This window comes from Tetrao urogallus (genome assembly GCF_951394365.1).
Source record: "Tetrao urogallus genome assembly, chromosome: 17".
In the NCBI taxonomy this organism is placed as follows: domain Eukaryota; kingdom Metazoa; phylum Chordata; class Aves; order Galliformes; family Phasianidae; genus Tetrao; species Tetrao urogallus.
Genome location: NC_136830.1, coordinates 7929672 through 7947140, shown reverse-complemented (window position 1 = coordinate 7947140; position 17469 = coordinate 7929672). Strand labels below are relative to the sequence as shown.

General features: G+C 53.4%; 1 protein-coding gene across 1 annotated transcript; it reads right to left on the bottom strand.

The window, feature by feature from the left end:
• Nucleotides 1-77: 77 nt before the first annotated feature.
• MMP11 (matrix metallopeptidase 11) lies at nucleotides 78-16858 on the bottom strand (the record flags this gene model as incomplete). Its single annotated transcript, XM_079544024.1, has 8 exons — nucleotides 16766-16858; nucleotides 8268-8509; nucleotides 6953-7096; nucleotides 5853-5986; nucleotides 2992-3239; nucleotides 2536-2749; nucleotides 681-938; nucleotides 78-211 (listed from the first exon to the last, which is right to left on the bottom strand). The coding sequence occupies exons 1-8, from the start codon at nucleotides 16853-16855 to the stop codon at nucleotides 78-80; spliced, it is 1464 nt and encodes a 487-aa protein (XP_079400150.1). The 5' UTR covers nucleotides 16856-16858.
• Nucleotides 16859-17469: the final 611 nt, after the last annotated feature.

Sequence of the window (17469 nt, the reverse complement as noted above, 5' to 3'; positions counted from 1 at the left end):
AGGAGCCAGGACGGGCGGCGGAGCCCTCTGTGGCTGCTGGAGGTCAAGGATGGAAGGGAAGAGTGGGGTATGCTCCTTCATCGGAAGGAGTTGGAGGAAGGTGTGCAGCTGAAGAAGTCCTGGCTGATCTGGCGTGGGTAACCCTCCAGCACCTTCACCTGGACGGGGTCAAACTTCCAGTAGTCTCGGCCTCTCAGGAAATAGGCAAAACCTGTGGAGGACAGAGGGAGGAGTAGGTGAGATAGCTTGGCTCAGCTGCCAGCACTAGGTAATACTGAAAGCAGCCGGTTTGTTCAGCACAGCTGCCTAGGCTGAACTGTGGGCAGAGCTGCTGTGCTGACATTGTTGGGAATGGTAACAGCTGGGTAGGTACTCTGTGACCATTCATTTACCAGAAGTTTTAAGTTTTCTCTCATCAGATGCTTAAATGTTGATTGTTCTAATTAATACTTTAAAAACTCCTTACTTTCATGAAAGTCCACAGTACCCTACCCAGGGAAGGGACAGACAGGAGGAGGTCCCTCAGACAAGAGGGACCTGTCTGAGTCTGTATAAACTGCATGGCATGTGCTATGGCTGGGAAGTGTCCACTGCTACCAAATGTCTAAGTCTTTCTGGTGAGAAGTAGCATCACCCTGAGCGCATGCCCCAGAGCAGGTCCTGACCCCACTGGCACTGACCCAACTCATCCTGAAAAGCAGCATCAATCTCCTGTGGGACACCACGCCAGTCAGCCATGGTCCGGGGGTAGATGTTGTCCACCTGGCGCGTGCGAGGGTTGAAGCGCCAGTAGTTGCCTCCACTGAAGATGTAAATCTTGTTCTTCTCTGCTCCCCACACCAGAGCTGCCTGCACGGGAGAAGCAGGGAGGCCCAGCTCTACAGTTGGGGTGGGACCAGAGACTCTTCTCTCGCCGTCATAAATCCAGTACTGAGAATCTGGTGAGAAGATGAAAAAGCGGAGACACAGGTTCAGAGGTTCTTAGATGTCAGATAACTTGGCACTGAATTGCAGACTCGAGCTGGTGCCTGGGCAGAGCTCCCAAGGAAAGCTATTTATGAATGCCCACCAAGCGGGTAAGGAATTTAATTCTCCCCTCAATTCAACCCAGAGTTGTCAGTGGTGGGATTGGGAGGACTCCTAGCAGCTGTCTCTTCTGTATCTGTGGAAGTTATAATACAAGATTTAACTTTACATACTAGCTGCCAGGCTGCCTTTCCTGGCCTCTCATGGTTGTGGTGTTGGAGAGGCCTGTGTGCATTTGAAAGAATGTTTCTCTCTAGCTGCTCCAGTCAGATGGGGTTGCCTGTAGTTTTTGAGGATGCATTCAGGCAGTTGAATCAGCCCTGAACTTTTAGCTTGCCCTGGTTATGCTGAAAAAGGAGTAGAGCCCATCGTTGGATAAAGAAATCCACAAAGCTGTAGAGTTTGACCAGACAAAGGCTGATTCTTGTGGCATCTCTGTGGCGAGGCCAGGGGCTGCCAGGCGGTTGCAGAGAAGCAAAATGGGTTATGGACTGGTTCAAGGGGGGGCACATCCCCTTGTGTTCCTTGTGTGCCACATCCATGCACGGGATAGGGCCCAAGGATCAGTCCCTACCCTGCCTGCTTATCTGGAGGAGATCATACGTACAGGCATAAGGGGGACATGTGGCTGTAGAGAGGCAAACTACAGAACTCCATTTCTTGTTGCCAAGCTGAAACAGAGACGGGGGACATATTTCCAGTTTAGATTAAACTGGAAACTCTGTAATTGCCCTATGGCATGTAATACTTTCCCCTTATCTCATTTTAATTCATGGTTGGAGCCTGCCAGTTTTCACACTGTAAACCTCATCTGCAGGTGAGCAATCTGTTTATGTGGTAAAGCTGCCTGCAGAGCTGCCTGGTGTGGTTTCTGGTGCTTGGTCTCATAGTGCACAGATGGGGCATGCACAGTCAGGGCAGTTGGGCATAGTTACATAGTTCTGTGTCCCTGATATTAAATACACACTTGGAAAGAGCATTAGAGAAAACAATGGAGCAGAAACAGCAGTCCTTGCTGGTCTTAAGCTCCAGAGTTGTCCAGGAGGGCTCACCCCGCTGTGGTGGCTGGTGTTGAATCCCTGTGGTGGCTGGAGGTTGCCTGGCTCTGCATAAAGGCTCCCTTCTTTGTGGGCTCACAGTTTTGGGGTGCTAGCAAAACTCAGTAACTGTGGGCACCAGTGAACCTGCCATTTTTCTCCTGTTTTCATCCCCAAGAAAGATGTTACGAGTGTTTCCTTCCTCCTCTGCCAGCGGCATGGCCAGGGCAGAGGCTCAAAACAATTCCAGAGGCATAGATATGGCTGTGTCTGAAGTAAAAGCGACCCTTTCTTCTCTCTTCTCCCCTTCACATCTGCTAAAAAGCTTAAACAGAGAAAGAAATAAACAGCAAGAATCATGACTTGTTGAGTGTATCCTAAGGGTTTCTTCTCCCAGGGACTTGTTGTGTCCTGAATACCCCGCTGTAAAGAAGACTACTTCTGAGCCATCTGATCCCAGTCCAGCTCTTACCTTGGAAAAACCAGATATTGCCCAGAGGGTCCTCGAAGGTGGCATCGACAGAGCTTGGGATCCCCTGCCAGTGACGTGAGGCCAGAGCTGGGTAACCGGCCTGCAGCTTTCCAGCTCGGAGCCGCCACACGTAGCGAGATGTGAAGAAGAACAGCTCTCCCCGGATGGTGGCTGCAGCATCAAAAGCTGTCTCACAGGCATCGGGCTGCGCAGCCTGCCAAAGCATGGCCTGGTCAGGGGCTGGGACCCACAAGAACCGCCCTCACCCAGGCTGGGTTCAGCTGATGAGACAGCCCCATGTCCAGGACGTCACCCTACTACTGGGCCCAGTGGTGTGCGAGGAAAACAGGCATCAAATCATGTCCAAGTCTGCTGCTGGCCCCATTATGAGGGCAGCCCCAGCAGCTGAGAACAAGCCACGGTGTTAAAGGAGACAGAGACAAGCTGTTTGCTTACCCCCACATTGGTGATCTCGTTTGTTTCAAGGTCTGGCTGGGGCAGCTCTGCTGGCTGCGTTGGGGTTGGGTCGGAATCCAGTTTGGGTTTCCCATAGAGATACTGGATACCCTGCTTGTCATCCTCGCTCAGGCTCAGCGGGTAGCGGAAGATGTAGAAAGGAGACATCAGTGACTTGGAGACAGTTGTGTGCTGCAGGCCCAGCACGTGGCCAAACTCATGAGCAGCCACCTGGAGGAGGTCAGTGCCTGCAAAGGGATGAGACAGGAGACGCTTGTGCCTGTTAGTGTGAGATGGGCAGGCTGTACTCACAGAGAGGATGCTGTCCTATTAGGTTCATTGCTGCTGATCATCAGCTCCTGACAATGCACTGAGGTATGCTCTAGGAGTCTGACATGCAGCAATAGAAACCTATCTTGCAGATTGTTTCTGGATGTTTTCCTGTATAGCTCTATACCTTGTTTGTGTGTGTGTTTTTAAGGGATCAAAGGGCATAATTAATTAAGGGATCCACTGATTCCAGAGCACTGTGAGTGAATTCATATGCTCAGGTATTAGCCTGGGCATGTTGGTAATCTTCAATTCTGTCTCCAGGGACTTCATTAGGTATCTGGAAGGTGAGGATTTTCCACATACTTTTGGAAAGGAGAACTTTGCAGAAAGAAGGAAACCCGGCCTTTAGACGTAAGCGGTGGGTGGGAAGGCTGCTCTTTGTTCACCCAGGCTTGCAGCTGTTGTTAGCTACAGCTATAATGTAGCAGGTAGCACTTATCTGATGCCTGCTGTGGCAGCTCCTGGTGTCACTGGGGGCTCCTCCGGGAATGCAGCCGGCGAGTGGTGGCTGCCACGCAGACAGCAGAGGGAGCTCATTTATTGCTTGTGTATGGACTGTGGCAAGAGGAGGGCATTTAAAGATAAACACATAAAAATTCCTCCAGTGTCAAGACCTGCCCTTCTTCACCGAGCACAAGCAGTTGTATGGGAGATTGTACCTTGGGAATATGTGATCCGACAGCGTTTATAAGAGTAAATAGAGAAAAGTGTATTTCGGTAAACAAAAATGTTGCTTGGCTGGCAGATGTTATTTACCTTCCAATAGATCATTTTTGAAGTTGATACATTTTAGGGAAGTTTGTAAGAGAAACATTAAGCAGCAAAGCTTGTGAGCTGAGGCTGTTTGTTGACAAGTCTCAGCGTATTCCTTCACTTGCCTTCAGCCAGAAATCCTCTGAGCTGCAGCCCAGGTGATGAGAAAGGCAGGGATGTGAGTCAGCTGGTCTCACTGCTCCGAGTGGGATTTCCCTGCTGGCCCAGGGGAGCAGGTCACTGCTCAGCACGGGGATGGGGATGCAGCTGGAAGGGAGCCTGGGAAGGGTGGAGGGGAAGGTGAGCCCTGGTCTTTCTCTGCTGGTCAGCTGCACGTAGAAGCGATGAATTTTTGCAGCACTGACACAATTAGATCAACACACCTAGGTCAGCTGACAAAGTGGGGTCTCTGTGTCAGTGATTTATTACAAACTTTCAGACACTTGTGTTTAGCTTGGCAGGATCCTCACTCGATGCTTTCCAGTGTTGGCAGATCTGCAGCAGTACTGTCAGATTCTCTGGGGAGGTGAAGGACAGCACATCTGCAGGAGCTGTGCTGGGTGCTTTGCTGCCCCTCACAGAAGGTCCTCTGCATGCAGTCCTGCTCCCTGCACAGCCCTGGGCTGACCCTGAGGCACCTTACCCCCTCTGCTCTGCCATGTAATGAGGCTAGGGATTTTCCTATCTCTGAGAGCTTAGGCAAGGATTAAACCGTGTTTATATCATAAAGCTCTTTTCGGCATATTAAATAGCAATTAGCTGCAAAGACCTTTTATAACATTTATTTATGGAAGGCAGAGGGGGGAAAAGGCCATGGAACAGGGCTGGGTTCTGATGGGAACTGGCATCTGTTTTGACAGTTCTGGTTTGGCTCCAACGCTGGCTATGAGAGAATGTAGGAAATTCTGCAGTACATGCAGCCCCAATGGGAGGTGCAAAGTGTCAGAACCCACCTGTCCCTGAGAAGCAGAAAGGTTTCAGCAGCAAGACCTGGTGCTGAGATTCTTGTATCAGGATGGCAAGGACCAAGTCGGACACGTGATAGTCCTGTCCCCCACAGAGCCAACCTAGCATTCACCTGACAGAATTGGACTTGAGGGCGACCCATCTGAGCCCTGACATCAATGTGGACAAAATATCTGGAAAACCTCAGAGGGGCAGAGCTTTAACTCGGGCTTTGTGATTGTCTTTGTCCCTGCACTAGTTTTGGTGGCTCTTGCAGAAACGGATGCTTTGGGTGCTGGTCCAGATGGTCCCAAGTGGTACTGTGGTATCACATGGATACTGTGACGCCAGGCCCCAAATGCCTGAGCAGTGAGCTACCAGCTCCAATCTATTATTAGCAAAGAAAAAAATGTCTTGACTTGCAGTGGCATTGTTTATGGTCAGAGCATTCCCAGGCCACAGGGACAGAGCTGGAGCCTGGGTAGATTCCCTTTATGGACTTGTTCAAAGGGAAAATACTCTGAGGGCATGCAGGACTGAGTCTGAGGCCTGATTGCTATGCTGTCCTTTGGAAGCCACTTGGTGTGTCATCCAGTGTGTGAGCCTGTGTCTGCTCTGGGAATCCAAGTGCTGGGCATAGGCTTTGCTGTGGCTGGAAGAGGACAAAAAAGTCCAGCAGGCTTGTAAGTGGCAGGAAGTGACAATACATCCCACAAGAATGAAGGTTGCGTATCAGTTTTACAGGGCCCCTGCTCAAAGCACAGTTAAATAATCTCTAAGTGTGCTGACAGGCACCTGGCACAGCACAGCTGCCTTAAACAGTACCATACCCAGGTTGTTCCCGATCGTCCATGTCTCATCGTAGTCAAAATGGACATCTCCTTCCCGATGCGTCTTGGGGAAGAATGCGTGTGCCAGGATCCCTCCGGGGCCATCAAAGGGCAAATTGTCACCATGCCAGTACCTGGAGGGGAACCACAGCACGCCTCAGACAAACAGCCATGTGGCTCAGGTGCTTGGCACTGCACAGCCCAAAGTGGAGAATCGCAGCGAGGAGACAGCAGGTCTCCGTCCCACCATAAGCTCATCCCATAATTGACTGCTTGGAGCCCTACAGGTTGACGCCAACCTGGTTCTGTGCTAGGGCACTCAATAAATAGAGCCCCATCACACCAAGCTCAGGGGAGTTTTATGGTTTTCTCAAGACAAAGCTGAAGATGGAACCTAAAGAATTAAGTGGCTGCCGGAGCCAGAATCGAGTCAACCTGGCTGAATGGCAGGGAATGTGGAGGGGCAGCCTGTGAGGAAGCCAGCCAAATCCTCAGGTCCTCACTCAAGCCGAGCCCACTATTGGCAACTGAAGGAATCCCATGGGATGTGACCACTGTAGGGAGCTGAGGGTGGCACAGGCAAATACACAGAACACAAATCGCGTCCCTGCTTGGACAGTCTCCACTGCCATTCTCAGTTTTGTGCAAACAGGCCACAGAGGGAAGCCTTTGCTCCTGTGAATGTTTTGCCAGCCATTAATTTCAAGCCAAGCGCCAAAATTCATTTAACCAGGAAGCTATATTTGTCTTCAGGCAGACAGTTACATTGTACTGTCAGGGGACAGGATGGAGGACCTGAAGATGGAACGTCAAAACAAACACTTAGAAAAACAGCCTGTGGGCAGAGAAATGTAAATATACGCAGAGTTAATGACGGATTAGTAACGGTACTGTGCACAGCCAGCACAGAACAGCTGCATTTACACTAAGCGGCCCACATCTGACAGAAAAACCAAAAACATGCCCAAGTCTGAGAGCTGAAATATGAGTCTCCCTGTCAGTGCCCGTGCTGTGCTGGCAGCTCAGCTGCAGGCCTGGGATCTCATAGTCAGTGCTGCTGCTCCATCTGGGAGCAGCGTGTTGCTGCCCGCCGCGCTCACCTTGTGAAATCAATGACAATGTCAGCCCGGCCCTCCTGAACCTCAGTGAAGGTCAGCGGTGTCACATCGCTCCAGACTTTCAAAGCCTCCTCGATGGTCCTTCTCACTTTGGTTTTTACAAGTTGCCACGGGAATCTGATAATTCTGAAAGGCAAAAGACCCCAGGGGAAAAGAGCATCAGCCACTCCCTCTTGGTACCAGAGTACCTCCAATCCAGAGACGCTCCATTCCAGAACCCTCTTCCATTCAACACTGCAGCAGACAAATTCCATCAGCGCTGAAACCCTCGGGCTACTGGGCCCAGAGGTGAGCTCTCTAGAGAGCTTTGCAGAGCTGTGCTTTTCTGGAGTAAAGGGCTGCAGCATTTCCCAGTTCTGTCTTGAGTCCATCCCCACAGAGCTGCCTGGGAGCGGTGTGATATGATTTCAGCCCTTCAATCTTTTTGACCCTGGAAATCTGGGCTTGCTCAGAGCAGCTGCCTATTCTGCTCTCTGCAACGTAATCAGAGTGTCAGGTCTGCTACAAAAGGAGCTTGCTTTCCCTTCCACTAACAGTGTTGGTGTGTGTTCATCTCAGCTGTGTTTCCTCCTTTAACACTGTTGACTAAAGTAAAAAATGGAAGAAGCCTTTCTTTCATCTGTAGCCTCCTAACGCTGTGAGGAACAATCTTCTGCACTCAATTAAACAAAATATTATTTGTGTGCTGTTGAAGTCCTTACAAGTGTGCTCACTTCAGCACTCACACCTCACACCCTATGGGGAACTGGGGAGACAACAAACCTTCCCTCAGACCTGATCAGCAGATCTGCACTTGAGAATGTGTGGGCTGGTTTGGGCAAAACTTGACACCAGAATCATGTTTATGGGAACATCAATAGCAGCAGCATAAAACTGACTTTTTAAAACAAACTGTGAGGTCAGCCTATGGAATCATGGCTGTGGGGGGCAAAAGCACAGCAGGAGTGTGCTGCTGCACAGCTCGGTGTGCACTGGGGTTTGATATGGGAAAGCAAAGGCATGCGCAGAGATGCTGCTGTAGACAGGCTGAGGGGTGGCTGTGCAGAAGGTGTTGGGATGGGGGAGTGAGCAGCTGCATTTACAGGAACACATGTGTGAAGGGATGGAGAGGTGCTGGGTGCAGTCCTGCAGGCGGTTTGGTGTGTGGCTGCCCTGCCAAGCTGGTTATACCCAGCTCAGGGCTGCCCTCCTACTTGTGTGAGGACATCACAGCATGCCGCAGTCAAGGGACATCAGATGGAGAGTTTTAGAGAGGGAGAAGCCATTGAGTCTTACTCTCATTTCACATCTCTCTTACTTGTAGGTGAGGTCAGTCTTGTCCCAGCGTCCCCCGGAAAGGACGAAGCGTTTCTGCCGGTTGCGCCCGTTCTGGCCGTCCGGCAGCACCGGGAGGTCTGGCACACCACAGCGGGGTGGGTTCCAGCCTGCTGCCTGCTCATCTGCACCCATGGGAAAGCCCTTGGCGGCCACCCCAGTCCCTACCAGGGATGAAAGCCAGGGACTCTGCTCCTTCCAGGTGTGATGTTTTCGAGACATGTCCTGGAAGAGAAAAACAAAGCTGTCACTTCTGTGTCTTGGATATGAGAGGTCTTGATGGAGGAATGGACATCTACCAACAGCAGACCTGCAGAGGTGAGTTCCACCTCTCCCTGGTTTCTTCCCTGGCTGCTAAGGCACATCCTGCTGCCCACAGACATCCTCAGTTCCCTGGGTTCCTGCTCTGAGGCCAGGCCATACCTGTGAACAAAGTCTAATTCCATAGCATCCCCTACATCTACTTTTGGTCCACATTTCCTTGACAGCTGGACAGCATGAAATGCTTTTGCAAACTGTGGATAAGAACCAGACCCTCCAAACTTGAAACAAATCACTAGGGAGGGAGTAAAATTTCCCACTTTTCACCACATCCTTGTGTTCCCTCCTTGCCCTGATAGCAGTGATGTGGGTGACGTGAGAAGGAGAAAGCCTTTAGTCCCCAGCACGTGGTTGTGCTCCCCGTTCTCCCTCCTGTGGTGTTGTAGTGCGATAAGCAGACCCCTGGCATGGCTCAGGGCCTGCACAAGCTGGAGAGCAGGATACACGGATCTGGAGGGTGACAGAGCCCAGGGCAGAGCAGCAGTGACTGTTCCTGCGGTCCCTGTCACTGTGTGAGAGAGAGAAGGACAGGACCATCCCCCCTTGCCTCACTATGCCTGTAGATCTGCTTGCAGAAAGGTCACTCCACTCTCTCACACTTAATTAGAAAAGCCTGGTTCCTCTTGGAAGCATTAATTAGTGCTTCCACTGGTTTCCCAACTAACAGCAAGATTATGGGGCACAGGACCACCATGATACGTGAGTCAAGCTTAATCCCCAATCTGCTGTGGGGTACATAAGATGAGAAGATGCTTGATCCCCGAGTAACTGTGCTGTGTGAGCCCTGGGTCCAAATGCAGCCCTTTTTGCCTCATTCTGTGCAGCCAGATTTAAATGTGCTTGAGCACCAGGAGGGCTTGAGATGCGGCAGTGATGCATCTGCTCAAGCAGGCAGGCTCTGTCCCAGAGGGCTTGAGTCGTGTGTAGGGCTCTCTTCCTTCCCTTGCACAGAGCTGCCTTCTTTCAGGCCAGCTCTCCCGCCTGCCTAAGGACTGAGGGTCGGGCTGGCGCGATGCCAGCACTGCCGCAATGCCGTGTAATCCGCGTGCTGCCATCCCTCTGTTCCCCTACAATGAGCCCATTCATGCGGGCAGGAATGAAGTGTGAAGCCCTTGGCATTAATTCCGCTACTGGGCTTTGACTCTGAGACTGCCCCGTGCCTCGGAGTGATGCATAGGTGGGCACAGGAGCCAGAGAGATTGCACAAGGTGCAGTTCGGGTGTCCAGTTCTTCATATGTCTGTCACTACTTCACGGTGCTGGTTTGTCCTCCCTGCCAGTCAGCCAGCCTGGGGCTTGGCATGTGCCAGCCTTTGCCTTAGAAACCAGCCTCTGCATCAACCCCATCCTGGCATCCCGCTGCACTTTCACACACCACTAAGAAGGGCAAAGAAAGCCATTTTATGTCTTGCACAACAAAGCCCACTCAACCCACCAGCCATTGCATGGGGAATCCGTCCAATCCTTTAGTGAAAGGAGGGTGCATGAGCTGGCCAGTCCAAGAGGAGGCTGCACCAGCCTGCTTCCATTGAATGCCGGAGCCCTGCCAAGTGCAAGATACCTGTTTTTCTAAGCTGAACTCTCTAAGAGTGGCTTGGCATCCTGCCTTCCCAGGCAGCTAATGTTTGAGAAGGACAGCTGGCAGGAGGAACTCATAAGGATTGTGTCCTGGCCAATATTTTGTTCTCAGCCCCCATGAGACCCTCTGCCAAGCATATAACAGCAGCTGCGTCTGCCGATGCTTTTCACCAAAGCCCAGTCTGAAAGGCTCTTGGCTTCCCACACTGCATGCGCTGCTCAGGAGAACTCTGCTACCATGGGGTGATGAATGTGTCTGCATCTCCAGGGCCAGAAGGCATCAGGCAACCACTTCAAGGCACACAGGGAACAGGAGTGGAGATGGACTCCAGGGAAAGCCCTCACTGTGGAAGTGGGATGGGAGTTACCCAGGCAGGCAAGTGAGCTGAAATTGAAGATGGGCTTTTTGTCTTGGCTATGATAGCAAGATCTACCCTAACTGCTGGAGGCCTGACAATTGGAGGAAAAGTCAATTGTTGGCTTTTTGGCTAGGAACACTGGCATAAACTGGAGATTATCAATGTCTGAGCAGAGGCAGAGAGGAGAAATTACCTTTTTCCTTCTTGCCCTGAGGGAATTATGTGCAGGGGCTGAGGACAGCCAGGTTTTGTCTCTACTGTTTGGTTAACTTGAGCTTGTTGGCACAAACTCCAAACATCCAGACCCAACTTTACCTTTAAGCAGGACCCTCCCTGCTCCACCTGCCTTCCCGCTGCCATGATTGAGCCTGACTGGGCTTGGGAGGGGACACCAGCAGGTCCCTTGGGTGGAAGCAGGACGTTAGACCTGCCCTGCTGCCCCTGCACTTGCTGCACCCCTGCACAAACAGTGGTAGGGCATAGAGTCTCTCTCTGCCGTCACCACACTGACATTAGCATGATGGCAGGAAAGGGCTGGAAAATGCCACTGCAGGCACAGCCAGCAAGGGGAAATGTGACGGGCAGAAACCACTTTCCAAACAATGCTCAGGAGACGTATCAGGCTGGAGATTTCAGCCTCCTTGACTGGACACACCTTACTGCAGTCACTTCCCAAAGCTTAGATAAGGCACATCCTGTCACTTAAGGTTGAATCCCTTCCACCCTGTGCTGAAACCACCCATCTATGGGATATGTATGGGAATTTCAGGGAGCTCCTGCTTTGTTTTATTGAACTCTTCATATGTGGTATGCCCTAACTGTATGCTTAGGGGTTTGCTTAGAGCTGCGCTGCTGCTGAAGCAAGGACAAACCTGTGGAGAAGGGCTTAGGAAGGCAACGGCTGTAGGGTAACCATGAGAGCATCCCCACTCCTCCCATCCTGCCAGCAGAGGGGAAAGGACTGCTGAAGACCAAAAGCAAAGGGAGGTCTCTGCAAGCCAGGAAAGACATTCAGAAAGGCCAAATGCAGAGCTGGTTCAGAGCACAACAGCACCTGCAGGGAAGATGGGAAATCAGACAGTGTGAGAGAGCCTGCCTTACCCCCCAGCAATTCTCTCCTGCCAGCCTGGGGGAGCCAAGGGCTGCAGAAGACTGAGCCTGCCAGCTCTCCCCAGTGACAGCTGATCTCCAGCCCACGAGAAGCCTCCCATGCAAAGGGCTGCCTCTGAGCCTACAGCAGTCTGCAGCCCTTTGCACTGTCCTTCACAGGATAACCCATAGTCAGGGATGGTGAGTGTACACAGGAACAGGCAGCTTCCCGCTGGGGAAGAAGCCAAGGCTTTGCAATGGAGACTGAGCAGCAAAATTTCTGCAAGTGCAGAGCAGAAGTGGTTGAGTGCAGAGGGGCTGCCAGGCCTGAAACCCAGAGCAGAGAAGAGCAGAGGAACAAAACTGTTCACAAAGAGGGCTGTGCAGAGAAAGAGAAACCTCTTCTTAACAGCCTTGTGACCAAAAGACTGAGGGGGAGCTGGAGGGAAGGACTGATCCCATGGGAGAGCAGAAACCACCGTGGAGGTGCTGACTGCCCACTCGGTTCCTTCCAGCTGTCTCAGTACTCAAATTCTGTGACACAACATACATCTCTCCAGCTCTGATGGGGCCAGATGAACATCAGCCAAACTTCCCAGGAAGTGTCCCAGCCATCCCGAGGAGCCAGGAGCATCTTCAACCTCATTGTGTTGGGCAGCACTCATCCCCCAGAAAAGAGAAGCAGCCAGAGCAGCACAGCTACAACGGGTGCATAAAAAACCTCAAGAGCAAGGCCACCGCCAGGTACAGACAACTTCGGTGCTCTCCTCTGACTGGGTCCATCCTCTGCTGCCTGCCCTGAACTTAAACTTGTCTTCTCTGTCACACACCTAATTACCTCCACGGCTGGGCTCCTGCTGACTCCTGCAGCACAGACATGAAAGGAGACCCCCCTCCCTGTCAGATGGGAGGGACTGGACAAGCTACAGCATGAATTCCATCAGTCTTGGATACTTCCCCTGTCGCTGAGGGCTGTTTTCTTTTCTGCTGTGGGATGAGTAGATGGGCTTTCTCCCCACCTCCTTGCCTCTTCTGATGCTTTTCTCCTTGTTTTCTTCTTCTGTTACTCAGAGTATTTGGTGTGGCCCTAGTATTTGCTCTCCCTTTGGCTAGTAGGATTATCCTCCTCCCATCCATGAGTCTGCACCTTGGAGCACTCCTTCCCTTAGTTCAGTGTGCAGAGAAGAAGAGCAGATATGATTTCCCCTGTGGCTCTCATGTACAACAGTTCCAGCATGTCTTTTCTGCTGCCAGGCAGCTGTGCCCCCTCAGTGGCTGTGCACTGCTGAGCAGGCTCTTGGTGATGGTCTTGCCGGACATCAGCACTGGTTTCCTCAGGCACAGAGCAGTGTGCCCAGTATTTTGGCCAGCCTGCTTCTCATCCCAGCACGGGTCTGCAGGGTTGGACTGGAAGTGCACCTGCAGCTGTTAGCACTGAAACCGGGGTCACCCTGCTCTGGAGTAGAGAGTGGAGGCAGACCATAAGCGCAGCACTGGATGGTCACAAAGGTGTGAATGCTGTAGCTGAAAGTCCACAGCAGAAACATCTTTTTTGTGCTGCTGAAGGCACAGTTAATGGAAATGCTGCAGAAGAAGTGTGTAAGCAAAGTCAACAGATTATTGGTCCTCCTCCCTGAACAAGTCTCTCTCCCAACCCCTTTGAATTCTTTACTTACACCAAACACATCTATAACAGGACTGGCTCCTTCAAGCTGCGCTGCAGCTCTGTCCTACTGCACACAGAGCACAGGGAATGGAAAGGAAAAGGCCAACCTTTGGCCAAACGAGGTCAAATGGGAGGTGCCGCAGTTCCTGGCCTTCACACAGTTGGAGGTTCCTCTCTGCTCGCTCCCATACTTCACAGCACCACCAAGCACGACCTCCTGGGGCCTGACGGTTTGTTTCCGGATTATTTGGTGATAGTTGTTGTTGGCAGCAAAAGAGGGAAAATGTTTATTTTTCCTAAGCAACACAGAACACGAAACATTATAGACTGCAAATGTTTATGCCCACAGTCAGAATGAAAAGGCTCAGGCTCTGATGTAACAACAGAAAGCAAATGAATAAACACTGCAGGACTATTTTTGTTATCAGGCGCTTTAATTACATAACAGTTTGTGAGTCTGGTCCATCATTAACTCTGCAGCCATGCTGCTGGTGTCACCCAAGCAACAGTTTGCCAGAAGCAGCAGTACTTAGAAAGCAAACAAGCCTCAGGATGCCAGGACAGTGGAAGGTTTCAAGAGCCCTTAGGCTGATGACCTAGAAATCCCCTTGAAGACAAGAAACCAATCTAGGATGCAGTGCTCTCCAGCCAGAGGAGGAAGGGCTGAGATCTTTTTGTTCACTGTGCATTTACATCCAAGCTGAGGTGAGCGATGAGCAGATGAGCAGCGACTGGTGCTCAACCCAGGGACAACAGCCAGGACACCTCCCACTGGTACAGCCACCAGGCACAGTGCAGCCCTCTGCAGGGCTACGGGGAATGTTCTGCCTTCAGGGAATGCAGGCAGGGATCTCCAAACCCACAAGACAGCACTGTCCCCCTGCCTGATGTGCTGGAGACGTCCAGTGGACTTTCTCCCTCCACTAATTTTCAGAGCCACTTAAGTGAGATGGTGTGAGATTGTGATGCCTCTCTGCTTAACCCCACTGTCCACAAGGAGGACAGCTACAAGCAGACTCAGCATGAAAAGTTTTCCACAGAAGCCCCATGTTGAACAACGCCTTTGCCCTGCTTCTATGAACCCCTCTGAGCTGTGGGCCAGGGCAGACTGCACCCAGGGGAGCGAGTAAAAGTGAGCGTGTGCTGCAGCGTGGGGTCTTCACAGAGTGCTCCTCTCCTCTCTGCCCTTTTCTCCCTTTCAGCCTGCTTTGTCAGCTGCACCCCATTTGCCACACTGCAGGGTGTGTGCATGTTGCATGTGAAAGCACAAACACAACAGGCCCACTGGAGAATAACTGCTTACATGTGTCTTGAGTCTCTCCCAGAGCAGAGGATAAACATGCCTAAAATTACCCCAACACTCATTGCAGTATTTAAATAGCCAAACCAAACAGCGCAAATCAAACCCTTCCTGCAGGAGCCACCTCGCCAGCTCCGCTGAGAGCTGGGGGCTGCAGCAGAGCAGTGCAGGGAGCCCAGGACTGTCGGCTTTGGGGGCACAGCTGCGGCGTGCAGCTCCCAGGTGATGGCGCTGGCAGCTGGGGAGGTGCCACTGCTTTTCCACGGAGAGTTTCCCAGCAAGTGGAGTGACTTTGAATTCCCAGGGGAGCTGAAAGCAATGCAGGAATTCAGCACGCACCGTGCACTGCCCAAAGACTGCAGTTCTTTTGTTCTCAAGTTTTACTGTGGACACCAGACACAGCCTGTGTTTTACTCTGTTTTTTCTTTCTTAGGCATAAAGGCAAAAGTGAAGGAGAGCTACAGAGCTTCCTACAATGACTGAAGCTTCTCAAGCCCAGTCTTAAAATGAATGTTAACCCTTTATTCCCCTCCCTCTCCAATTACAGCTATTGTCATTTGGTGTTGCAGCACCCAGCAGCCCCAGTCTGGGTACAAGGTGTTGGCAGTGCAGCCCTCGCCCACACCTCCTACTGGCACAGCCGGAGGAAGTCACCATGTTCTGTCTCAGAGGAGCGAGCCTCCTTTCCCAGCTCAGCCCTTTGGCTCCCTTCTCATTCATCACCTGACAGCACAAGGTGCACAGGAAGGAAAACAGCTGCAGTTAGACATGGGGAAACATCTCTTTGTGCAGAAGGACTAAAATTAGCCAGGAGAGCATGTGATGGCATGGCAGAGCTCTCTTACGAGGGCAGAGAAGGGATGAGGCCAGAAATTCATGTGTAGGCCACTGCTCCACCCCACAGCGTACCCCAGCAGGGGCACTGGGAGTGGGATGAGGCACTTTGCTGTCATCTTACTTGCCGAGAGCAACTGTGATGCTGTCTGTGCTTGGAGGCACCAGAATGCCCTTCAGGAGCACACCAGATAAGGAACATGTACCCAAAAGGAAATCTGAGATGATCCTTTCTGTCTGAAAGGATGGAAAAACATCTGTCCATTTCAACCCTCAAAGCAGCGCAGCCACTCTCTCTGCAAAGACTGAATGAAACGTTGATTTACAACCCCGATCTCCACGTGGCTGATCAAACACACCAGCACAAGATGCTCCTTAGCGAAACATATTTGTAGGGGCATCACGTGCAGTTACTCGAGCCAAGACAAAAGTATGAGCGCTCAGGATGCGGAGCGCTAACCCAGAGTGAGGAGGAAACAGTCTCGGGACAGCAGGCTGCCAGCTGGGGGTCCGGCCAGCCCTCACAGCCGGCCGGCAGCTGCACGCACCATGGGAGGAACGCGAACGGTGCGAGGACCGGACCCACGTCTGTAGGATGTGACACACGTGACCGGCTCTCCCGTCCCCTGGGAACCTCGCGAGTCCTTGCCGGCAGCAGGATCGGAGCCCGCTCAGGTCCCTCCGGGAGCGGCAGCGTGCCAGCCTGCGTGCGGCCCCCAGCACGGCGAGCGGCCCCGCACGCAGCAGCACCGCCGGCTGTGCGCTCTGCCTCTCCGCAGCCGCCCCGCGCGGCCGCCGCTGTGGGTGAGAGCCGCGGGAACGCCCGGCCTCGCCTTCCTCAGAGTGACGGCTGAGCCAAGAGCGGTGACATTTGGTTTGGAATAATACAAGCGCTTCGGGGGCCGAGGCTGCTCGGTGCCAAGTCCCAGCCCACGGCATACTTAGCAGCCAAGTTAGAAAGTGCTCAGATGACAGAGCCGAGAATAAAACCATCGGCAGACCCTCAGCTAATCCCCGCGGGCTGCTACCGGGCATTCGCTTTGCCGTTGCTTTACGGCACACCGGTGCAGCACACGCCTAAGAAGCCAACGAGCCGCTCCCGGCACGAGCCGCTCCCGGTGCCTCCCGTCGCCGCTCCCCGGCACGGCGCCGCAGCCGCATCCCAGGTGCCGGGACCTGGCGGCCCCTGCTGCCTGCTCGCCCCTCTCCTCCGGTTATCCCGTCTCCTCGCTCTCACGCGGAACGGCCGGTTCCGATGCCTTTAAGGCGGGGGATCCTCTCGCAAACCCTCTTTGTCCCGGTGCCCGCCCGGGGGCCGTGCCCGTCCCCACTCACCGGCTTGTGGCGGCGGGCGGGCGCGGCGGGCGCGCAGTGCAGCAGGGCGGCGGCGAGCAGCGCGGCGGCGGGCAGCGGCGGGCGGGCCATGCCGGGCGGCGAGGAGCGGCCGGGGCGGGCGGGCTCGGACATGGGGCGGGGGGGGTCCCGCAGCGCCTTTTATCCCCCCGCGGCCGCCTGCCCTCCCCCCGCGCCTCCCTCCCTCCCTCCCTCCCGCCCGCCGCCGCTCCTGCCTTTTGTTCTCCCCTCGTCGGGTTACAGCCGTGCGGGCCGAGGGGATGCGGCCCGTCGGTACCGCGGGCGGAGCCGCCCCGGAACGGGGCCGCCCCGCCGCTCCCCGGCCCCCCCGGGCTTCACGCCCCGTTGGGAGGGAGGGAGTGAGGCGCCGGGAGCCGCGGCCGGACGGCGCAGGGCTGCCGGGGGCTGCAGCACCGGCTGGGAGGGAGAGAGGAGAAGGAGAACGAGGAAGAAGAGGAGGAGGAGGTGCGGGGCTGCGCACTGCTGCCCCGGGCTGACGATGCTGCTTCGCCTCCGGCCGTCTGCATCTGCAGCGAGGCAGCACCTGGCTGCAAGTTGCACACACGCTGCAAGCGCTTCCTTCCAGTCCCGGAGCTGGTTTCTGCTCTCACTGGGATGGTGTTCGAAATTGGGACTGCTCTGCGTGGCAGCTTGGGAGGGGGTTTGAAAAGTGGTGCTGAAATCCC